Source organism: Pseudozyma flocculosa, assembly GCF_000417875.1.
Source record: "Pseudozyma flocculosa PF-1 unplaced genomic scaffold scaffold00005, whole genome shotgun sequence".
Classification (NCBI taxonomy): domain Eukaryota; kingdom Fungi; phylum Basidiomycota; class Ustilaginomycetes; order Ustilaginales; family Ustilaginaceae; genus Pseudozyma; species Pseudozyma flocculosa.
This window is the reverse complement of record NW_006920873.1, coordinates 71,239-82,396: the sequence shown is the minus strand read 5'-3', so window position 1 is coordinate 82,396 and position 11,158 is coordinate 71,239. Positions and strand designations below refer to the sequence as shown.

Below are 11,158 nucleotides of genomic sequence, written 5' to 3'. Positions count from 1 at the left end.
TTTTTTTTTGTTTGGATTTTCTGCCAGGCCAAGGTCAAGGCCAGGCCAGGGCTTCGGGCTGCAACCTCGACGCAAGTCCCGAGTTGCGGTTGTCGCCACCCTTCTGGCCCGGCCCTGGCCCTACTGGCCCTGGCCCTGACCAAACCAGCTGCCGACGTGGGCTCGCCGCTGAACCCTGCCCGCCTCGTCGACTTCTTCGGCCTGGCCGCCGTCACCGCCATCACCGCCACCACCACCGTCGCCACCGTCGCCATCGTCGCGCCACTCACTGCTACTCCGGCCCTCAACTCGTCGATCTGCACATCAAGACCGCCGCCACATCGCCCCACCTAGACTGCTTCAACGTCCGACCACAGCTTCGCACCGCCACCCGCCACCCGCCGCCCGTACAACTCCACATATACCTCCCTCTTCCTCTCTCCAACCTGGCCCGTCAAGCTCGGCCACTCAACCCCGCCCACCTACTCGCTCCTCTGCTCTCCGCCGCCGCCGCCGCCGCCGCCGCCGCCGCCGCCTCCTGCTCTCGTCTATCCCGCATTCCGCCGCTCCAGCTCGCTCAACCGCTGCGTCCAGATCAGCTCGTCCAGCAAGTCGACTCAAAGACGACCGAGCCTGGACCCAAGCTGACTTCTGGACTGCAGCCCTTGAGCCCCTCGTTGCATGGTCGCCCCTACTCTCATCGACTGCTGGCATGTCCGCGATCTTGCCAGGTTCCGCGCCATCCTCAAGGGTGGCCCGGATAGGGCCGCCGCCCACACCCTCAGCGGTTCCGGCAGCATCGGCGCACAGCTATCAAAGTCGCCCCACGGCTCGGCCCACAACGGCTTCAACGGCCCATGCCCGCCCCACGAGGTCAACCGCAGAGACCTCCTAGGCCGCTCCGCCCTCCATCTCATCGCATCCAGCCAGGAGCCCGCAAGCGTAGACTACCTCCACGCCCTCCTCGCACACCCCAGCCTCAACGTCAACCTCCAGGACGCAGAAAACGGCTGGACCGCACTCCACCGCGCACTCTACTCGGCAAACCTCATCACCGCACTCATCCTCCTCCGCCGCACCGACACCGACACCCGCATAAAGGACCTCGAGGGCCTCACCCCCTTTGACCTCTACAACTCCACCGTCGCAGGCACCAACCCGCTCCACGAGGCCCTCAGCTGGGACTCTTCCACCAACATAAAGGGCCGCACCCTCTGCCAGCTCTACTCGTGGGGATCCAACCGCAACTTCACCCTCGGCCTCGGCGATGGCGACGACCGCCAGCTGCCCGACCGCGTCAACCTGCGCAGGGAGGCAGACGAGTGGGAAAGGTCCCAGCAGGCGCTTGCGGCGGGCAAGAGGTTCGACCGCATCGGAGTGCGCGACGTCGTCATGGGCAGGATGCACACCGTCATCCTCACCGACGAGAGGGCGTCCAACGTGTGGATCTGCGGAATCGGCGGAAACGGCCGCCTCGGCAAGGCGCCCCAGACGCAGCCCCGCCTCGAGCCGCTGCACGACTTCCGCGAGACGGCACGCAGCGTCGCCGTCGCACAGGACCACACCATCATCGTCACCATGTCCGGCGCCGCCTACACCTTTGGCCTCAACCGCTTCCAGCAGCTCGGCTACACCGTCGAACAGGGCCAGGGCTATGTCGCCTCCAGCTCCGGATCCGGAGCCTTCCGCGGCGCCGCCTTCGGAGCGGCGGGCTCCACCGCCCCTACTGCTGCCGCCGCCGGCGAGCTCGACGTGCAGATCTCGCCGCGCAAGGTCGCCGGCGTGCTCAAAAAGGAGACGGTGCTCGGCGCGGCGGCCAGCAAGCTCCACTCGGTCGTCTTCACCACCGACGGCCTCTATACATGGGGCACCAACACGGGCCAGCTCGGCTACGACCGGGGCGGAACCCCCGTGCAGGTGCTGCCCCGGAGGGTGACGGGCCTCGCCGCCGGCACAGGGATCAAGCAGGTGGCGGCGACCGAGTTCGGCACCGCGTGTCTGCTCGACAGCTGGGACGTCGTCCTCTTCCACAACGACACCCACTACCGGATCAACTTCCCCCTCTCGCGCTTCTCGAGCGACATCTCCGTCTTCCGCCCGCGCCAGGTGCAGCCCAAGTCGTGGATCACCAAGCTGACCAGCAGCGGCAACACGTTCGCCGCGCTCAGCGACATGGGCGACCTGTTTACGTTCAACCTCGAGCACCCTTCCGAGTACGGCGGGGCCGGCGGCGGCCGCGGAGGTGGGGGCGGAGGGGCTGCTTCGGGCCATCAGGGCAAGATGGCGGCGGCCCAGTCTGCGCCCCGACCGCAGCTGGTCTGGTCGGTCCGCAAGAAGTTCACCGCGGTCCGCGACGTGGCCATCGGATCCGACGGGTCCATCATCCTCTGCACCGAGAGCGGCCACGTCTACGTTCGCTCTCGCAAGGGCGATGGCACGACCAAGGCCGCCGGCAAGAGCTTCAAGTTCCAGGCGGTGCCCTACCTGCAGCGGGTGGTCAAGGTGGCCATCAACGAGACCGGCGGGCTTGCCGCCATCAAGGTTGATCCGCCGCTGCCAGAAGTCAGGATGAAGGGTCGGACGATTGAAGAGGCGCTGCGTGATCTGCTGCCGCACCTCAAGGTGCGCTCCATCACCGAAGACGGCGAAAAGGAGCAAGGGATCAGCGCCGAGATGGTCGAGATCCACGAGGCGCGCAGCGATGCTGGGTCGTCGGACGACGACAGCGACAGCGATGCCGACTCCGACCATGGCAGGGGTCACGGCCGGGCCACCAAGCGAACGGCTCACGACCGACACGTGCACGCCGCGCTTCTACTCGCGGAGGCGGCCAAGAGGTGGACCGCCGCGGGGAGCAGTGGCAGCCGTGCAGCCGCCGCAGATGGCGACGCGGCCCAGCCGTCCTCGCAGCCGGGACGTGGGTACTATGGCCCGCACAACCTGAAGCCGCCGTTCGGCTGCGACGCCTTCCTCATCGCCGGCAACTGGTACCTGCCGGTCCACCGCGTCGTGCTGGCGGCGCGAATCCCTGCGCTCCGCCAGGCGCTGGCCAACCCGGCCGCCAAGGTGCGGCTGCCGGACGGCGTGCAGGTCAAGAAGCTCAGCGACGCCGTCGCGTCCATCGTGCTGCCGGCCTGCAGCTTCGGCACCGCGCTCTTCTTCCTCCACTGCGTCTACAGCGACAGCTTGCCGCCCGTCTGGACCCCGAGCATCGGCATCCTGGTCGACAAGGCGCTCAAGGCGGCCAAGATCGACCGGATGCAGGTGCAAAAGCAGCTGCTGCAGCTTGCCGAGCTGCTCGGCCTCTCGGTGCTCGAGTCGGCCATCCGCTCGCCCATCCTCCACGCCCTGACCGGCACGCTGCGCGACGATATGCTCGGCTTCTTTGCCGCGCATGTCGATGTGGCAGACGTCGAGGCCTCGCCCTTCCGCGATGTCGAGATCGAGCTCGAGGACCGCGTGGTGCCGGCCCACTCGGCCATCCTGCGCCGGTCGCCGTTCTTCAGCGCCCTCTTCCAACCGCAGTGGACCGCGACGCGCTGGAACAGCCGCAACATCATCCGGATCGACATGCGGCACCTGCGCTGGGAAGTGGCACGCATCGTGCTGATGCACCTCTATACCGACATCGGCGAGGCGCTCTTCCGCGGCACCGATACCGACCGCACCATGGAGCAGTTTATGGACTTTGTCGTCGAGGTCATGGCGGCGTCCAACGAGCTGCTCCTCGACAAGCTCAAGCTCGTCTGCGGATCGCTGCTCCGCAACCGTGTCCTTAGCCAGAACGTTGGCGCCGTCATGACCGAGGCCGGCTTCTACGAAGCGGCCCAGCTCAAGGAGATTACGATGGACTACTGCACCAAGAACCTCGAGTCGCTGCTCGAGAGCGGCATGCTCGTCGAGCTCGAGCACAAGATGCTGCGCGAGCTGACCGCCTTCCTCCGGCGCCGGCAGGACGAGAAGATGCGGCGCACCCTGGCCCAGGACAGCGTCCTGGCCCTCGTCGAAAAGCACCGCGAGTACTACGACGATCTCGACATCCCGCCGCCAAGCCTCCACCTGATCACCAACAAGGTCCAGCCGAAAAAGGGCCCGACCCAGGTTCAGCTGCTGTCGCCTCGTCTCGCACCAGCCGATCGCCGGAGGTCGCCCGCGAACGGCCGTGGCTCGTCGCCGCCGACCAGCAGCCCGGACCTGCGCCCGGTTGGCGAGGCGTCTGGCAAGAACGCACCGGGCGGCTCGGATCCAGCGATGATGTTCTCGATGGACGACGAAGAGGGCGAGCCGCGGTCCGCGCGCAGCGGGTCTGCAGGCTCGCCGTGGGCCACCCTGCCGAACGTCGCGCAGCTCAGCCTCGACGAGGTTGCACCCGCTCCCGCGGCACCAAGCGCAGCCGCACAGCCGTGGCGAGCCAGGACGGTCGAGGCCGAAAAGAGGGCGCAGAGCACCGAGTCGAGCCCGTCGCTGCGAGCCACCCGGCCCCCGGAGGGCGCCTCGGATCTGCGGAGCATCATGATGTCGCAAGAGCAGCAGCAGCAGCAGCAGACCCTCCGACGATCGACGGCCGCATCGCCGTCGACGTCGGGCACTTCCACGCCAAACCCGTCCGCTCGACCGACGGTCACGGCGGGCGGCTTCGACATCACACCGCTGTCGCTGGCTTCGGCCAAGATGTCGCAAAAGGACCGCAAGAGGCTCCAGCAGCAGCAACAACAACAGCAACAGCAGCAGACCGCCTCTGCCGCTGCTGCGGGATCGCAGGTGGCGAGCGCCAGCTCCTCTGCCTTGAATCGGCCGACAACGCCCGCAGCCTCGCCGTGGAAGCTGCCGTCGGCCTCGCAGACTTCACCAGCAACGGCGGCCTTCTCCCCAGATGGCGCGACCCCCTCGAGCTGGGGCGCCAGGGCGTCTCAGCTGTCCGACGCGATGTCGACGCCGCAGAGGCGACCGAGTGCTGCGCCGCTGCAATCTCCCGGCCTAGGTCGAGGCGTGGTGCCGTCCTCGGAAGGCGGCTCGGCAAGGAGCTCGGCGGGCCCGCCATCCACCCCGCTCGGCCCGACGTTTACGCCGACGAGGATGCAGAGCAGCTCAGCACCACGGCGCACATCCAACACGGAGGCAGCGTGGTCCTCACCAGCGATTGCGCCATCTTCGTCCTCCTTCCTCAGCAGCCCGCCACCATCGTCGCCCTCGGTGAGGGCCGACGTCTCGGCGACCGACCTGCAGCAGGCGCGGCGGTCCAGCAGTACCGCATCTCGGCCACAGCGGGCGTCGAATCTGCAAAAGTCCCTCGACGCCGGGTCAACCACGGGTCCGGAAGGCGCTACCTCCAGCGTCACCTCCGTCCTCTCGCCCTCCGGTTCGGGCCGAGGATCCGGATCCGCGGGATCACTTACCTTTGCGCAGATCCAGGAGCAGCAGCGGCTGGCCGAGCGTCAGCAGACCGAGCAGATGGCGGCGCTGTCGAAGCGCAGCTTCATCGACATCATTGCCGAGGAAAAGGAGGAAGAGGAGCGGCGAAGGGTCGAGCTCAAGCAGCAGGAGGAGTTTGAAAAGTGGTTCGAGGAGGAGTCGAGGCGGATACGAAGAGAAGGTGGCGGCGGTGGCGCAGGGCGAGCGGGTGGAAAAAAGGGCAAGGGCGGCGGTGGCGGTGGTGGTGGCGGTAATGTCAAGGGAGGGCCGAAGGGCAGTGGCGGCAATAGCGGTACCGCTGGCGGCGATGGAGACCGGAAAGCGCAGAACGGCGCGTCGGGCAAGCGGAAAGCGCAGCAGGCCAAGCAAAGCAGCGCCGTCGGGGGCGAAACGGCCACCCCGTCCTCGGACGGTCCGCCGTCTGCGGGCGGAGGAGGCAAGCCAAAGGCACCACCAGGTGGTGGCGGCGGTGGCGGTGGGAAGAAGAAGCAGGCCACGCCATCGACGACCGAAGGCGGGTCGGGTAGCCTCAAGACCGGCGGCGGTCGTGCCGGTGGCCCAGGCCGAGGCAACGGTACGGCCAGCGGGGGCGGCGGTGTTCCCAACGGCAGCGGTAGCGGTAGCGGCAAGGCCAACACCAGCGCCAACACCCCCGCCTCTGCTGCCGCCACCGCACCAGCGTCGTCGTCAGCAACACCGCCTGGAACGGCTTTGAACGCCGCACCGTCGTCGGGTACGGGTCTGTCGATCCGCGCGCCGGCGTTTGTGCCGTCTCGCCCTTCGCAGTCGTAGCGCGGCGAGGACCGCGCGGCCTCGCCACCAGGGTGTCCCTCCTATCGACCATCTCACCGTCCCACACACACACACACACACACGCACACAAGGGCGCGTCATCTTGCTTTGCACGTCGTCTCTCCATCTGCGGACCCTCAATAGCCTCCTCTGCTTAGCCATGCACACGTGCACACGACGTCGTCGTCGTCGGAAGGAACGGAAATGCATAGACGCCTCGAACCCTCGTTCCGTTTGTTCGTCTGCCTGGCCGGGTTGTGCGGGCTCGGCCGGGCTTGACTCGTCAGGGACCGGGGAGACGGAGGTCGGTATGCAGTTGGGCCACAATGGCGCGGTAGGCCGGTTCGCGCTCGGGCGTGATGAGGTTGTGTCTGATGAAAAAGTCGAGGAGCACTGGTGGTGCCGGGTCGGTGTATCGTTTCGTACGAGGTTGGTGGTGGTGGTAGTAGTGGTGAGGAAGTGGATGGTGTTAGAGGGGGGAACGAGGAAGGGGAGGGAGGGGGATTCCTCGAGGACCAGGGCAAGGAGGTACGTACCGAGGCAGCAGTTTGGTTTAAACTCTCCCGCCTTGATGCGTTGGACGACTTCATCGACGGGCATCTTGACAAACGACTCGGCCTCACCATCGCACGGTCTCAGCACCGTCTCCTCCTCAACACACAGATCATACACGTACTCCACCTCCGGTTGGATCCAACCGTGTGCCCGAGTCTTGTAAAAGTAGCTCAGCACTCCGACCGTCTTGCACCTCTCCTCGACGTAGGCCGCGTCGAGACTGGCCTCCTCCTCGCACTCGCGCACCATGCTCGACCACGCCTCGTCGCCCGCCACGATACCGCCCGCAACCGAGTTGTCCAGGTATCCCGGCCACGTCGATTTCGTCGCCGACCGTCGCGGTACCCAGATCTGGTACGACGGCGTGTATGCCGTCAGGTGCACGCCGAACGTCGCCACGCCAAACAGGGCACACGCCGCCCGCTCCAGCTTGAAGGCGATCTCGTTGCGACGCCGCGACGACGACGACGACGGTGCGCCATAGACGGCGTACAACTCGTTGCGCCACCCCTCGAGCGGGTCCGGGAACAGGCCAAGATCGCGCCACCGTTCCGTAACTGACGCCATACCCGCGGTCCGCGCATCGGCCGAAGACACGGCGGCGTCAAACGTGATCGCCTTCTTCGGCTGCTTGCCGCCGCGACCGCCATCGCCGCCAAAGAGGCCGACGAGGAGGACGGCCGGCTTGCCCTCCTTGCGGCGCCACGCGATGTCTTGCTCGCACGCGCGCAGCACCTCGGGCCTGAGGAAGCCGATCTGCACGCCGTCGAGCACAAACGGGTGCAGCGAGTCGTCGGCCCACGGATCGCAGTTGTGGCACTGGTGGAGGATGTCGAGGAAGCTCGGCTGCTCGCCCTCGGCCAAGTGGATGGCGAAAGGGTCGTTGCCGCCGGCGTCGTTGCATGCCGCTATCGTCGGCAGGTCGGCGTCGGAACCGCTGCCCTCGATGCCTTCGGCAGAGGCGGAAAAGACGACCGTGTCCTCCATCTCGCGGCGACGGTCGGCCGAGTCCCCGCTATCGTCGCCCTCATCGCCCATGACGAGGCGGGCAATTGACGAGGACATGACCGATGAAATGCGCGAGTCGCGTTCCCGCTTGGCGCGCGACGGGATCGCCGATGTGGAAGTGACAAGTGCGGACCTGACCTTGCTGCTGCTGCTGCTGTTGCTGCTGCTCCTATCTTGCGGTCTCGTCGACGAGGACGAGGAGGCTGACAAAGCACGTGGCGGCGCTTGCTGCTGCTGCTGCTGCTGCTTGCGGGGTGCGGCGGCGCTTGCGGCGCACTCTGGCTGAAAGCGGAGTGGCTGACGCGAAGGAGAAGCCGAGGCGTGCGACGACGCCGTCGCACTAAAATCGAGCGGGGATCGGATCAACGATCGACCCAGGTGCGATCGGGCCGTGGATGCGGCATCGGCGGCTTTTCCACGCGCTGCCCGCGATCCGAATTCGGCTCGGTCCGAGGGTGCATCGCCGGGTCCTGCGTCGTCGTTGGCGCTGTCGCTGCTCCCGCTTCCTGCACCGAGTGCGAGGAGCGAGTCGAGGATGCTCGCTGGGGTCTGAGCGGGGGCGATCAGCGCTCGGGCGGACTGGACCCGGGCAGAGGGTTGCAGAAGCTGCGCAACAGCCTGCGCCTGGATCCTGAACGCTGCGCTGCGTGTTGCAGAGGTCGCCTCGGCCACCTTGCGCAGGCGCAGAGACAGGCTCTCGTCCCGCTCCGAGCCCCGCCCAGAGCTCAGAGCGGCAACTCTGGCGATGGCGGCCAGCAGGGCCTCGCGGGTCCTGTCGTCCTCTGCAGCAATGAGGATGTCCAGCATTGTCGCGAGCAACGAGCCGAGGGCCGAGGCAGATGAGCCGCCCGGCTCACCCGCCGCGAGGTCGGCGGCCTCCAGATCGCAGCAGAGCGAGGCCGCCAGAGGAGCGAGGATCGGAGGCGCGTCAGTCTGCGATGCTTTTTCAATCAGCCGGAGCAGCATCGAGAGCCTCGCCGCCGATGGCAGACCGCGATAGTCGTTGAGCACCCGACCAACGGCTCCCGAGACCAGCAGCGAGCTGCCCTGTGCGTCTTTCGCAGTCGCCAAGATGTTGACGATGCCTTGGGCGTACGAGCTGCCCTGCTGCTCCTGCCCGCCGTCGTCTCCAGACATGATGACCCCGTTGAGCGCCTTGATGTAGCTCGCTTCCAAGGCACGCTCAAGCAGCGCGGCGGCATCGTGCTCGCTGGTGTCCGTTGACCGGGCTCGTGCCACGGAGATGGCCTCGACGAGCTGGTCCAGGTGCATGTCGACGATCTTGGCATCGACTGCGTCGAGGAGCCGAAGGGCCGCCCTACGCACCGTCTCGTCGCGGTCGGCAAGCAGGCTCATGAGCGCGGCCATTTCGCGCTCGCCGAGGGAAAAGGGGCTCCCAGTGTCGTCGACGGCGCTTGCCCATCCCGTAGCTTCGAGGGCCGAGAGTAGCCGGATCGCTGCCACCTTGCGATTGGCGTTGGTCGAGCCGAGCTGATGCTTGACATGCTCTGAAAGCGCAAGCCAGAGCGCTGCCGTCTCTCCATCGACATCGACTGGGCTGGAAGAAGAAGCGGCTGGACCGCCCTTTCGCTTGAGTCGGTAGACGTGGCCGAGGCAACAGGCAGCCGACACACAGACCGCCAGCGCTGCGTCCCGACCCTCGGAAGCGCGCAAGTAGATGCGCAGGAGTGTGCGTTCCAGCTCCATGGCGGCTGCTGCAGATGGATCGACGGGTGGGCCATGGAGTGCCTGCAGCGACGCCGAGATGCTGTCCAGTGACGCGATGACGGCCCAAGGCGTGCGCAGACCATGGTAGTCGAAGTCGGCGGCCACCTTGGATCTCGCCTTAGCCGCTGCTCGCATCCGCAGGCCGTCGAGGCGATTGTTGGAGGCCATGAGGTTGGTGGCGCCGTGTGACAAGCTGGCGACGAGGTGGACGGGTGCCCACTCGAGGCTCTGCAACGCGTTGACGGCCAGGTCGACGGCGTCTGTCGGCGAGAGCACCCGCACGTCTCTGGCCAGCTCAACGACCCGCAGAGCGGCCCTCAAGACTGCCGGATCCGTCTCGACTCGTTCCAGCCCCGGGTCCAGAGTGCTGTCTGCCGCTGAGTCGTCCGAGATGAAAGCCTGCGGGGATGCGAGCATCTCTCGAACGATCTGCAAGGTGGCTTGAAGCATCTCGCCGCCTTGCCGCGGGCCCTGGCTTGGCCCACGCTCCTCGAGGATGAGTTCCTCTTCTTCGTAGGTGGCACATCTCCACATCGCGAGCAGCGCTCCCCTGCGGATGGCGGCGTCCCGATGTCCCGTCAGTCTCAGCAGAGGCGTTGCCAGGGAAGCAAGTACGGATGTGCCGCAAGGTCTGCCGGCCGCGACGGCCGTCAGCGTCGCATGGGTCCGCAGCGCCGTTGTTAATGACTGTGACGAAGGAGACTTGCGAGACATTGCTTGGCCTCCATCGATTAGGTGCTTGCGGAACGTGTTGAGCAGGAGGAGCGAAGGACCCTCGGCTCGACCTCGGTGGTCTGGATCCGACAGCCGTATGGCCGAGTCCGCTTCCGATGCGGCCGATGTGGAGCTCTGTGTGTCGACGAGGTCCGACACATGACCTGTTTGAATCTGGAGGGTGTCGTGGCGAAAGATCGGGATGCCAGCTGATGGGACTAGGTAGGCGAGGAGGGCATGTCCGACGAGCGTGTCCTGCCAGCGGGTGGCCAGTGAGATGAGCTGGAGCGCGGGCAGGAGGGCAAACGAGATGTCGAGGTCCTCTACCGTCAGGGGCGAGTGCGGATAGTGTTCGAGACAGTGCAGGAGGGGCAAGAGGGACGAGGCGGCACTGGCTGGATCGGAAGGTGGCTGGCTAGCGAGCCTGCGTTGGATGGCAGCCACCGTCTCGAGGACGACGAGGTCCCTCTGGCGGTCGTCGGCGGCATCCTCGAGCCGCTTTGCCACGTGGAAGTGCGCACGAGTGGTGCCGGACTCGAGCAGGGTGGGGAACTTTGACATCACGGGCGGGTCCGGATGGGCATCCGAGATGGTAGCAGAGAGAAAAGGTGCGGTGAGGTGTTGGGTGAGCGTGCCAGGGCGGGCAAGCAAGAATCAAGTCAAGTCAGGCCAAGCCAGGCCAGGCCAGGCCGTGCACGGCCCAGCCAGGCGGCCAAGGGAGGTCCCTGCAGCTCACCATGGGTGGAGGCAGCCGGAGCCGCGCAGCCAGCATCCAGCCGGCCTGCTGGCTGCCACGGCGGTGGGCTGGCTGGCTGGCCCAATCAAAAGCAAGCCACGCCCGATGCGGCTGCTTGGCCTGCCTGGCCAGGGCCTGCCTGCGTGCCTGGCCCTGGTCTGCATGGCCTGCCCTTGGCCATCCGGCTGGTCTGGGCCACACCGGGGCCTGGACCTGGCCTCGGTGTCGGTCGGC

The 11,158-nt window shown here is 66.8% G+C and overlaps 2 protein-coding genes across 2 annotated transcripts; one reads left to right on the top strand and one right to left on the bottom strand.

The window, feature by feature from the left end:
* Positions 1–660: 660 nt before the first annotated feature.
* On the top strand, positions 661–6,183 carry PFL1_01867 (uncharacterized protein; the record flags this gene model as incomplete). The annotated part of the gene is made up of 1 exon (XM_007879379.1): positions 661–6,183. The coding sequence occupies one exon, from the start codon at positions 661–663 to the stop codon at positions 6,181–6,183; it is 5,523 nt and encodes a 1,840-aa protein (XP_007877570.1).
* A 283-nt stretch (positions 6,184–6,466) lies between these two features.
* On the bottom strand, positions 6,467–10,749 carry PFL1_01866 (uncharacterized protein; the record flags this gene model as incomplete). The annotated part of the gene is made up of 2 exons (XM_007879378.1): positions 6,467–6,576; positions 6,720–10,749. The coding sequence occupies 2 exons, from the start codon at positions 10,747–10,749 to the stop codon at positions 6,467–6,469; spliced, it is 4,140 nt and encodes a 1,379-aa protein (XP_007877569.1).
* Positions 10,750–11,158: the final 409 nt, after the last annotated feature.